Raw genomic sequence first — 12553 nt, 5'->3', positions numbered from 1 at the left:
AAAATTAGACATTAAACAGAAACTGTAAAAACAAAAACAAAAATTGATGGATGTTCAACTTTTCAATGGTCCTTGAATTATTCTTCTCTGACATTTAGTTCTGTCAGGAAAATTATCCAAATTTCCCCATAAAATTGGGATATTTTCATCAAAATCGCTTTATTCTGAACTGGTTTTAATATGCAATACTGATCTATTTTTATGTTGTGTTTTATGTTTTATGATGTTCCTCTGTGTAAATGTTTGCTGATTTTATAATGTAACTATCTAAAGTGTCTATTTTGAAAAGCGTGATACAAATACATTATTATTATTCTCCATGTTTCATCTAAAAAAATCTTTAAAAAAAATAAATTGCACATAAATTTTTAACATTTCTGGTTGTGTGCATTTTAACCCTCTGAATTCTGCAGAAATGTGTACAAATTCACCAAAATGAGACAAATAAACAGAAACACAAACTGTAAAAACCAAAACCTTTGATGGATGTTCAACTTTTCAATGGTTCTCGAACTACTCATCTGTAATATTTAGTACCATCAGGAAAAATATCCAAATTTAAGCTTAAAATTGGGATGTTGTCCTCAAAATCCTTTATTGCACTTTGCCAGAAATGAACCTTCAGTAGTCAGATTCCAAAAAAAAATAAAATTAAAAAAAATTCTGGGCCTCTCAGTGCAACTAAGAAGTCATTTTATTTTGCACATCTCAAAAATAAACAGCACTGAAAAAATCCTGCAAAAAAACAAAACAAAAAAAATCACGAACTTTCCAACTGAACTGGGATTAACTGCAGCTAGTGTTTACATGGAGCAGATTTGAGACAAATGCAGCAGCAAATCAATTTTTTTTTCCATTTTTGTGACATAAACAACAGAAATTCAAATTATTTTTTTCCAATTTGTGGTATCATACGATATGGTTATGCTGTTTCCACAGAGGTGCAGGACTTTTTATTGCAGTAACAAAAAAAAAGCCCACAAACTACTTGTGGTTCAGAGGGGAAAATAAACAAGCCACAGCACATTATTTGATGAGCTGGTAGCATTTTTTAGAAGTTTAAAAGATTAAAATAAAAAAATAAATTAGTTTTAAAAACTGAGCTAAAAGGAGAGTAAATGTCAGCAGATTTAGGTTAAGTTTACAGCGTATAAAATTAGCCTTTCAACCCTGTTATTATTCATTATGCTAAGCTAAGCTAACTATCTCCAACTTCTGTATCGATTGTTACTACTGGTCAAATCATCTGAATTTAAAAAAAGAATGCAAATGAGCATTTTTCCCCTAAAGAACAAACATCTAATATCCTGTAATCGAGTTTTAAATCCAGATTTTTATTTTTAGTGGATGACTTTGCAGGTTGGTAGAACTACACTTGGTTCTTTACTCATTTGAGACTTTATTAAGATCATTATATTGAAGTAAATACTTTGGTTGACTCCAGAAGTCTGAGATAAACTGAGAATAAACGGGATAAAACACATTTTGTGAAATGTAGCAGTTTTTGGCAGCTGAAACGTTTCACCCCTGCAACATAAATGGAACTGAAGCAACATCCAGATTTATTACAGTGTATAAAATAGAAAATATCAAACAAAGACCCATGGGCCAATGGAAATAAAATGATAACCTGTGAAGATATGTTTTGAAAAGTTTGCTTAATATATTTCTTGGCTACGTGGGAGCATTAATAGAGTTGTTAAATAATAAATGTTGGCCCAATATTGAACTCTGTTTTGATTCTATTTGGTCTCCAACCAACTCCTAGAGGAAATATTTGGCTCTTTAGCAGCTGAAAACTCCACATATTCACCAGACAGTTAGTAGCTTTGCCAGCTTCTGTTGAAAATGAAGTTAATTAGGACCACTGACTGCATATAAAATATGGATGTAGTATCCAGAAGTCACTAAAAAAAAAAACTCTTTCTTCCTAACAGCCAGCAGGGGGCGACTCCTCTGGTTGTAAAATAGAAAAATAAGCCAGTTTCTCATTGGATTTGTTACCTCAGTAAACATTTTTCTAATGAGTTTATGGTCTCATCTGATAGTTTCAAGTCTCCTTCAGTACAAAATGATGTTTATTTTGCAAATTATGGTCGTTTTGGAGTAAATTAGTCGATAAACCAGGATATGTTTTAGCTTCTTCAGGTTCTTGTCAGCTCCATCCTTCACTTGTCACATCTGGTTTCAAAAGACTACGATGGCAAAAACCAAAACCACAAACCAGTTGGTGACATCATGGTGGTTACATCCATCTCTTATATATAGTCTTTTAGATTTGCAGGCTAGAAAACCAAAACAACATCAAAACAGAGCTGCAAAGTTCGGTGATATTTCTGAAAATGTTAAAACAGCTTCTAAATTACTTTGTTTTCAGGTGATGCTGATGGATTCCACCATCCTGTTTTCTAGCAGACCATGACTGCAGTTGCTCATTATTTTTGAGGAGTCCCGCCAGTGATTTGCATTTTACAGACAAACCATTATGCTTCATATTTAATTTGAACGGCTGCACTTAACTTTGTGAACCTGAAAAACCTGCCTGGTTTGAAAGGTAAAATTGTCCTTTTAAAAAAAAAAAAAAAAAAAAGCGACATTCATAGCATTTATTATGCTAAAAATTTCAAAAACAGAAATGATCATTGGATTTTTAACTCTCTGACAGTCCTTGAGCTATTTATGTGCTGACTGGTTGAAAAATTGATCAAATATAAGCTTAAAGTTGTGATATTGTCCTCAAATTTGCTTTATTGTACTGAAAAAGGTTAAAACCTTGCCAAAAATAAACCATTTGCAGATTCTGTAAAAAAAAAATTCTGTGCTTTTCTGTGCAACCAAAAAGTGATTATTGATTCAGATGTGACCAACAGTCTAGTGGCAAAAATTCATCGACTTTTAGGTTGAACTGCAGGATGTGTATACACAGCGCAGAAAGGATACTAAATTTAAAACAGAAGCAGTGGAATATTTATAGTATATAGGGCACCTATTTTTATTCCATGCATTGATAACACCTCTGGAAACTTGGAAAAATATTGTGCATGTTGATTCCAGGTTTTGCAATTTTTCTAAAACAATTAATGAAAGAAATTTAATGTTTGTGTTTTCATTTTTTTCAGACTTCTACCATTATAGCTGTGTCTTATTGCACTAAAGACATTTATGAGTTCCCTCTACTTCTAGTCATTCTTGTTCTCTTTCCATTAAGATGCAGGACTTTATATAGCAGTAAAAAATGAGCCCACAGTGGGTAAAAATGCACCATAAGCTGCTCAGGGATCTGAGTGTTAAATATTGAAGTCATTGCATCATTTTCCACCCAAAACAATGAACCTAAGGAGCCAAACGATCAATGTGTCGCTGTCCAAATATTTGTGCAGCTCACTGTTTGTGCAAAGAAGTGGAAGATGAGAGGAGAGCGCAGCCATTCTCTGACCATCTAGAAGCAGCCAAGCAAATATAGGGAAGCCGACGACAAACCTCCACAGAGTGACGGTGCACAAACACACAAACACACCGGGACCCAATCAGAGGCAAAACGAGATTAAGAAGGAAGACCTGCTGCACAGATGTTAATTTCAACCATCTGGGAAAACTCTCCAGCAGACCTCAGCGCTACTGGTTGATTCATATCAGAGATGCTGCCTGAGTAGCATTCACATCACAACACACAGGAGCAGAGCAGCGAAAGGAGTCGAGGCGAGGTTAATGTCCTTGACGGCATCTGAAGTCAATTTGAAGTCAGGAATTGAGATAGCGGCGGATCAAAGCCAAAAACAAGATCAAATCATTCTTTTTCTTTTCACCTTGGTTCTCTTACCCAACCTCAAGGATACTGCCTCGTGAGTGCATCTTCCCTGTTGGCAGAGGGAGACCTTACTGCATCGGGGAAGCCAGCGTTTCAAAGTGTTTTGTTATCTTTGATGCCTGAAAATTGAAGGCACAATCTTGCACGGTTTGATCTGCGATACAGCGGTCTATTATTACTGAGGAGACTTTTCTGTGGAAGGCAGCGCCGCGTGTCAAAGGACGTCCTCCGCCGTGCTGCACCTAAAACCACCACGATTTGTCCTGAAACATTTATCTAAGAATCGCTGGTGAATCCCATCAGCAATTCAGGAACTTCTCATGCGTTAACTGATCGCATAACTGCTGAAAAGTGAGCGCAGAGCTCGGGGAGATTCATTCTCTGGAGCTGAAGTGCAACGGTGTTATTTCAGATGATGGGTCCTGGCTTCCTAAAGTGCAGCAGGAAACCGATCCAGAAGGCGGGCTTAAATAAGAAGGGAAATCACTGTTTAGAAGAAAACTGACGCAACAGAAGACAGATAAAAGCTGAAGCAGATGAGTCTGAAGGAATGGAGGAGGAAGGAGCAGATAAAGTCAGTGTGTTAATGCGATTTTGTGATTTCTGTTTCTACCTGAATGCAAAGAAAAACTAAGACTTTGCTATAAATAATCACAAGCTGGGAATCTAAGGTGTGACGCATCAAGTTGGACGATTTTTTCATCTGTGTTTGTTCATCTGGAGGCAAAATTAAGCATCAACCAACTTCAAATTTCATAAAACTTGGTGAAAAAGTGGCCAAAGAAAGTAAATTCTGGAATTGGACTGCTTTCTCTAAATTTTTCTCTAAAAATGGGTTCTGTAAAGCGTCTTGATACAATTTGACCTGTAATCGGTCCTATACAAATAAAATTGAATTGAATTAAATTAAAACTTTGACATTTGACAGTGCGTTGGCCTTGGCTTACTTGGCACACAAGATAAATCAAGATCTGCGAATGGATACAGCACAGGATATCTGGAGATTTCAGAAGTTTCTACTGTGTTTGTGAGTGTACAGATTAAAGCAAAGCCTGACAGCCATACTTTCAAATTGGAGGATTTTTCCAGAGCTGTGTTTGTTCGTCCGTTGGCAAAATTATGAAAAAACTAGAAGACCAAATATAATGTAACTTTCAAAAGAGTTGGCCAAAGAAAGAAGCCAGTAAATTCTGGATTTCGACTACTCCTCTAAAACTTTGACAGTCCATTGGCGTAAAGAAGAAGCTTGCTGTGATGCCACATTTTAATTTTTGTCAACAAATCCAACAAGAAGACCCCTAAAATCCATAATTGCATACATACACAGTTCTGTTAACCTGGCAATAGCCAGATTAATAATTGTGTAGTACTTGATAGTACTCCGCAATATCAATCTGGGACCGCTCCATGGAAATCCGTTCGGAGGAAAGACGCACGGATTGGACAATGCAACAGTATGTCCCGCCTCTGACAGGTTTGTTTTTAGCCAATCGCGGGATCTTCACAACGAGCGGAGCCAATTGGTAGATTAAACTCTTACCAAAACCCGTTGGTAAAAAAGCACAAACATCTTTACCATCCAGAAATGCGCAAAGCGCCTCTCGTTGTTCTTCCTTCAAAGAAGCGATAGGAGATTCAGCTAAAACTGACTTAATAGCAGCATCTACACGATCGTTGTCCTCCGTTGCCGTGTTTGTTTTGATCTACTGGCGCTTGGTGTCGTCTTCACATCCGGATATCCCGCCCCACACACGAATACTGCTGCGCGATTGACCCGTGCCAACTTGGCTCTGTCTGAACAGTGAAAGCGGGAGCGGTACAAGATGCTTTCTTGAGAGATTTGTGAACTCACAAATATCGCGAGAAATCAACTTGCTGGCAAGGTTACAGTTCTGTTGCCTTAAACACACGCTAAAACTATTAGTCCTCAACAAATCCACTGTTTACTCCCATTAGAGTTGCTATAAATAATAGCTATATTGTTCATGAGCTGTTTTTAAAAACCATGCATTCAATAGAAACCAAAGCACCCGGGCACAGGGATCTGGACATTTTTAAAAGTTTTGGTCTTTTCACAGGATTTGTTGACAGAAAACCACCAGTCTTATGCTTTAAACTGCAGGATTTTATCATTTCTAGCCTGAATACTGGTTAAGTAGCTATAGACAGAGTTCTTAGACCAAAATGTAGTTTTCTGCCACAAGCAAAGTGCTCTTTGATGGAACTTTGTGCAACTATTAGCCTCGCCGCGCTAGACAACCCATGGCAACGAATTTAATTCTCTGCCAGGGTGGGTCTAGTTACACTCCATAAGGCTCGAGGTTGGATGCTCCTAAAACTGGCCGGACGAATCACCATGAAGTGTAGAGTCAGAAGGCGGGCGTAACTAAGTGACGACAGAGGCGTGACGATTCTGACAGAAACAACCGGCGCACAATAAACAGTTATCTTTCGACTCGGCTTTGGCCACAGCCCTTAAAGATTTGAAGCTAAAATTCAACTTGAAAGATAAACAAAGGACGGCACTGAAGTGTTTCATTGAGAAGAAAGACGTATTTGGACTTATGCCCACGGGATATGGCAAATCCTTAATATACCAGTTGGCTCCGCTGGTTGGGAAGCTAATGGGACTTAGCCACAATCCGCCGGTGCTCTCGGAACTACGTCAGCCTATTCGTTGCGCTGATTGGTTGTATACCTACCCAACTGCTGCAGAGTGATTTGAAAGACAACCTTTTAGCCCGCCTCCCTCCCTGTCGAGCGATCCTAGACCCTTGTGTCTCCAGAACATGGGTCTAGCGCGGCTAGGCTATGCAACTATAGCTTTCTATGTGAAATTTATTGCAATGACTCATTATATTTTTTGTTAGTGTGAAAGAAATGGTTATGCAGGTTAACCCTCTGAACTTCAAAATTTGTTTCTTTTTGTTTTTAAACTAAAACACACAAAAAAACCCACATAATTTATCAGTCTGAAACAGTAAAAACAGAAACAATCATCAGATTTTCAACTTTCCGACCATCCTTAAGCTACTCATCCACAGCATCCACTCAAATGGGAACCTTGATCTAATCTAAAATTGGGATTTTCATCAAAATCACTTTTATACACATTTTAATTAAAGGTTTGGCAAAAACAAAACAGCAAAAGTCTCAGAAAAATAAAAGAAAAATATGTTCATCTGACAAAAACTCAAGGACTTTTGCCTGAACTGCAGGCTGTGTTTACACAGAGTCGAAAGAAGGCATTAAATCATTATTTTATTATACTGATACTGTTTGCTCTAACCAGAATCTTAAAAAAAAACAACTACAAATAAAGAAAAAACAAGCAAAAAAATGTGGTCCCGTGAAAAAAATTCAGGGGCTGAAAGAAGACAGGTATGAGCATTAAATAATTATTGGAAATATGTCATACAGTGCAGAAGAAATGTATTCAAAATCAGATTATTCTACTTGTCTCACTCAAAAATTCATCAAAAATAAACCAGATGCAAAACACAGATTGGGTCATAAAGTAAAAATTCTGACTCCGCTGTGATTAAGAGCCATCTAGGAAGAATTCAGGTACTTTTGAGAAAGACACGACGAAATAATTTTTTTTTTCCTTTTGATTTCTGGCATTGTAACTTTGTTAAACTGCCCAAAAGACATTTCAAAGTTCTCTCTTCTTCTAGTCATGGTTGTTCTGTTTCCATAGAGGTGCAGGATTTTATGTCGTTGAGAAAAATGAGCCCACAGTGTGTAAAAACGTGACAGAAACGGTTTGAAGCTCAGAGGGCTAAATGCCATTATGCTTTATTGGTTATTCTGCATGTTTGTTGAAGCTCAGTTTTATATTTCACACCTGTTTGTGTCCCAACAAAACACACCCAAATTGAACTTTGCTAGTTTGAAATAGTTCTTTTTTGCATGTCTCTAGTTTTGATGTAAATCCGGACACCACAGACAGGCGGGGCATGATGTTGACCCGTGCAGCTCGGGAGTTCAGCCATCATCAACAAAGCAGCAAACAGGTGCAGAACCACACAGGACAGTGGCCACAGCCAAAGGGTTGTTTTTATTTTTAGTAGGGTTTTTTGTTCTTTTTTTACCCTCCGCTTCTCTAATTCTTTCTGGAGCTCCTCTGCTCTCGACTTTTCGAGGAGCAGACTCTGCTCAAGCTGACGAATGTGGGCATGTTCCAATTTCGTCTGAGTCTACGGAAAGAGACAAAGAGAAAGACAAGAGGAGAAGAGGGGAGAGGAAAAAATGGAAAGGCTGAAAGAGAGTCATAAAGATCAAAGAGGAGTGATAGGGATCAAAACCACCGACAACAGATGATCAAAGGGCAGCTCAGAAGACAGCAGCACTGTGGGAGAACTGAGCCGATCACATGATGGGGAGATTTAAGGAGAACATCTGAGGTTAGAGTGCATTTTCACACAAAGTGCATTTCGCAGTTGAGGAGAACTTTGTGGTCGCTGCTACACAACTGGTGAGAGCAGAAGTTTTCCCTTCAGACGGATTTGGACCAATTATTGCTTTCTGTATCCGTGTGCAAAGACGGATGTAGACCTCGAAAGCACCTCATGTCAAATTCAGTCAGAAGGGGGATGTTTAGTGGATGTTTCTGGCTAGTTCTGATGACTTTACACTCGTTATAGAGCAAAATATAGCATTGGGTTAATGTGATCATTTTAAAGATATGTCTAGATCTGTGAACAGACGTAGCACAGGATATCTTGAGATCTTAGAAGTCCCTACTGTGTTTGTCCAGGTACAGATTAAAGCAAAGTCTGATAGTATGAATTACAAAGATGTGGATGTTTAGTGGATGTTTTTGGCTGTTTCTGATGACTTTACACTGGCTATAGTAGCTCAGACTATTATATTGTGTCAATGTGATTATTTCTAAGATATGTCTAGATCTGTGAACGGACGTAGAACAGGACATCTGGAGATTTTTCAAGTTCCTACTGCGTTTGTCCAGGTACAAATTAAAGAAAAGTCTGATGGTGTGAATTATAAAGATGTGGATGTTTAGCGGATATTTCTGATGAGTTTACACCGATTATAGTTCAGACTCTAGGGTTAGGGTTAGGCTGTTTTTGGCTGTTTCTGATGACTTTACACTGGCTATAGTAGCTCAGACTATTATATTGTGTCAGTGTGATTATTTCTAAGATATGTCTAGATCTGCAAATGGACGTAACACAGGATATCTGGAGATTTTAGTTTCGATGGGGTTTGTCCAGGTACAAATTAAAGAGAAGTCTGACAGTATGAATTATAACGGTGTAGATCTTTCTGGTTGTTTCTGATGACTTTACACTGGTTACAGAGCAGACTATTATATTGTGTCAATGTGATTATTTACGAATATGTCGAAATCTACAAACGGACGTAGAACAGGATAAGTGGAGATTTTAGAAGTTCCTAATGTGTTTGCGAGTGTATAAATTAAACCAAAGTCTGACTGTGTCTACTTTCAGATTGGAGGATTTTTTCATCTGTTTTTGTTCATCTGTAGGCAAAACTCTGAAAAACCAGGCAGGCCAAATGTTATGTAACTTGGTAAAGAGGTGGCCGAAGAACAAAAAAAGCCAATAAATTCTGTATTAGGACCACTTTCTCTAAAAATTTGAAGGAGTGCATTGACTTTGGCATACATCACATTCAAAGAATAAGGTTGGTGATATTCCAGATGTTTAATTTCTTGAGCTGAAAGTATTGTACATTTTACCAATCATGCATAGAAGGTTGCTGTTCCAAACTCAGGATGTTGAGAATGGGATGCCAACACTGACTCACAGTTTCTCACAGTTGAAAATTCTAGCTGGTAAAGATGGTGACATTTATTTTCTTACTGTCAACAAATCCCATTGATGAATGAAGACAAACACTGTAAAAACTAGTGCTCCGTCAATATATTGGTTATATATTATGATATCAGGATATCGTCTGATATGTATTGATGTGTGAATATGCTGTCCAACATGAAAACTTTTTTTGAACAGAACATACTGCAGAAAATCGATGCTCAGACTCCATTGTTTACTCTCAGCAGCACGTGTAGCAGAGCAGACAGTGGTGAGGAGTAGAGCGGTGTCTCAATGGTTAACTGTTGACTAGTTTGGGAAATACATTACAGCAAAGTTAAAAAACATTTTCCCTTTTCATTATTAGTTTAAGACATATACATGCATATGAATTAAGAATATTAGCCAATATATAATAAAGCTGTCTGAGTGTCAAAAGTCTGATATATCTGATTTAGCTCGTCAAAAGAGCTCCATTATCGTCCAAAATGTAATAAAAGCCCATTGTTATCTCTCGTCATTGCACAGGATGATATTGAGTAACTAACCTACAGCACCGAATAACCATGTATTAATCCGCTACCGAGAATAATCCCAACTAATGCGTAATTTCCTCCTGTTTAAGTGATCTTTACACAAAACTACAGTGCTGCTGTTTCAGTTAATTACTTTGCCTTTCTGTCTGCGTATTGAAAGATTTACATCTTCAGTAGAAACAAATGGAGTCTAAACTGAGCGCTGCAGAGAGAATAAAGTCACACAGTGTTAAGAGACAAACTAACACACTGTTGGTTTTGGACTTTTTGTTGGATTTGTCGACAGCAAGAAAATACAGATTAATGACTGACTTCTCTTTAAAGTGGCGTGAACTGTGACAAAGTGGCCCTCAGAGTTTACCTTTCCTATCAGAATAGATAAGATTTTAATTGCACTTTGAGCACATCTTAGTCTATTAGCAGCGACGGCCTACTTTCAATTTATCTGTGTAAACGCTGCTTCCATGCTCTGCTGGATCTTTATGCTGGATTATAGGTCGTAGTGTTTATATTTGTTTTTTTATTGGTGCATTCAAATAAAGGACGTCTTGAGGGACAAATAGGGGCAAGGACACGTTGTGTACCTTATCTAATGGATTGCAGATTTTAGGTACACAGCTTCAATAAAGTCAGAAATTCATCTGTGGGGTTCAAATCCTTGAGACTTTACATGCTAAAAACTAAAGTATTTATTAACCCTCTGAACCCTAAAACAAGCCACTGGGTTTGAAAGGCATGTTATCTTTCAAAAAAATTGAATTTGATTGACTGATTATACCATTTGTCAGTGTCAGAAACTCTAATAACATGGAGAAATCCATCAATTTTAAATGTCTTGATAGTCCTTGAACTACACTGAGAAACTTAACCAAAGATATTTAATCAAATCACTTTGTCTTCTTTAAAAATTGCTCAAAATAAACCATTTACACGAAACAGATTCCGTAAAAAAACCTGAAGATTCTGCATTTCTAAGCAGAGTTATGGTGTTAACTGCAGGCTGTGTTTACAAAATAACAATGGAGGTAGTGAAACAGTTGTGGCAGTAAAAAGTATGCATTTTTTCTAGTGCTGGTGACACCTGTGGGCACTTCAAAAAACTGTTGGAAATATTAATTGCTGGTTTTTATCTAAACAAATAACCAAATAACTCTAAGTTTGGTCTGTCGTTTTTTTTATGATTTATGGCATTATAATTTTATCATACTGCAAAGAAGACATTTTGGAGTTTTCTCTACTTCTAGACATAGTTGTGCTGTTTCAGTCGAGGTTTAAGACTTTATATTAGCTTAAAACATTTTATTTTAGCAACAAAGGAACATAAAGCACCCAAAATTGTTTGGGGGTTCAGAGGGTTAAATACAATATTTATGTGTGAATACGAGTCTGTCGTCTGCAAAACGTTTCACATTCAGTTAAGTTGTGTGCATCCAAACCATCTTTCCAAAGACATTTTTACATCTTTTTTTGTTTGTTTTGATCTCCAGGATGTGCATAATGCTGTCTGGGTTACACAGTGTGAAAAACTATCTACTGACACATTAGTATGATGAAATACTGACACACATAATACTGATAAATACCTCCAGGTCTCCTTTGGTGATGGATTCTTCTTCTACTCTGAACTGGAGGTCCTCCACTTTCCTGTAAACACATCATGTAGAATGTCCACAGAAGGTTGTGAAGAACAGTGAAGCAGATTCAAGAAAAATCCTGTTTTCAGATGAGGATAATGTGAAAATAGCCGATGTGCTAGAACAGGAAGATGAAGGGAACACCTGGAGTTGCTTTGAAACATTATTTTTGATTAAAGTTCCAGCACCATTACATAAGAGAGCGGATAAAACTTTACCTTTTCTCTTCTTCAAGCTGATTAGCCAGTTCCAGTTTATCTTTCTGTGTGCTCGCCAACATTGTTTTGACTTGCTGGAGGGTGTTTTCATTCTCTGTTACATACTGCGGGCAGAAAAAGGAGATTCGGTTAGTAAACCAATCAGCTCCAACAATAAAACCACCAGACTTCTGAAAGCTTCCTGTTCTATCAAAAACTGAGCGGTTAGCAGCAGATCCTTCAAGTTGAAGAGGTTGTGGGAACTTCACGATTCAGACTTGTTTTTTCCAGCACATCCAACAGATACTGGACTTGTATTGAGATCTGGGTAATTTGGATGCCAAATCAACACCTTGAGCCCTTTGTCATGCTTCTCAAACCTTTCCTAAATCTGACAGGAAGTTTACACAAACAGGTAGGTGGGTGCATGCTTTTTCTTTCATTGAATTTTGAGGCTACACTTGAACAACAATAACTCAGGAACTACTGAAGACAAAAGCCTGAAATTTCTAGTTATTTCTCACTAAGTCTTTCATCTTGAATCCATACTGTGAGAACTGTGTTGAAACTGTTCTAC

At 37.5% G+C, this 12553-nt stretch overlaps 1 protein-coding gene across 3 annotated transcripts in view; it reads right to left on the bottom strand.

Annotated features, from left to right (window-relative positions):
• Window positions 1–12553, bottom strand: part of clip2 (CAP-GLY domain containing linker protein 2) — a 75755-nt gene that overhangs the window by 23255 nt on the left and 39947 nt on the right. Inside the window, exons 7-9 of one of the 3 annotated variants that reach the window (XM_022215405.2) lie at window positions 11998–12101; window positions 11729–11789; window positions 7903–8007 (exon numbers count right to left, since the gene is read on the bottom strand). In XM_022215405.2, coding sequence (XP_022071097.2) covers window positions 7903–8007; window positions 11729–11789; window positions 11998–12101 — 270 coding nt within the window. Of the gene's footprint in view, window positions 1–3806; window positions 3858–7902; window positions 8008–11728; window positions 11790–11997; window positions 12102–12553 lie in introns of all 3 variants that reach the window. The other 2 variants (XM_022215406.2, XM_022215407.2) reach the window with 2 other exon arrangements.

Source organism: Acanthochromis polyacanthus, chromosome 17 (assembly GCF_021347895.1).
Source record: "Acanthochromis polyacanthus isolate Apoly-LR-REF ecotype Palm Island chromosome 17, KAUST_Apoly_ChrSc, whole genome shotgun sequence".
NCBI lineage: Eukaryota > Metazoa > Chordata > Actinopteri > Pomacentridae > Acanthochromis > Acanthochromis polyacanthus.
The sequence above is the reverse complement of the archived record's forward strand: the minus strand, read 5'-3'. Positions and strand labels throughout refer to the sequence as shown.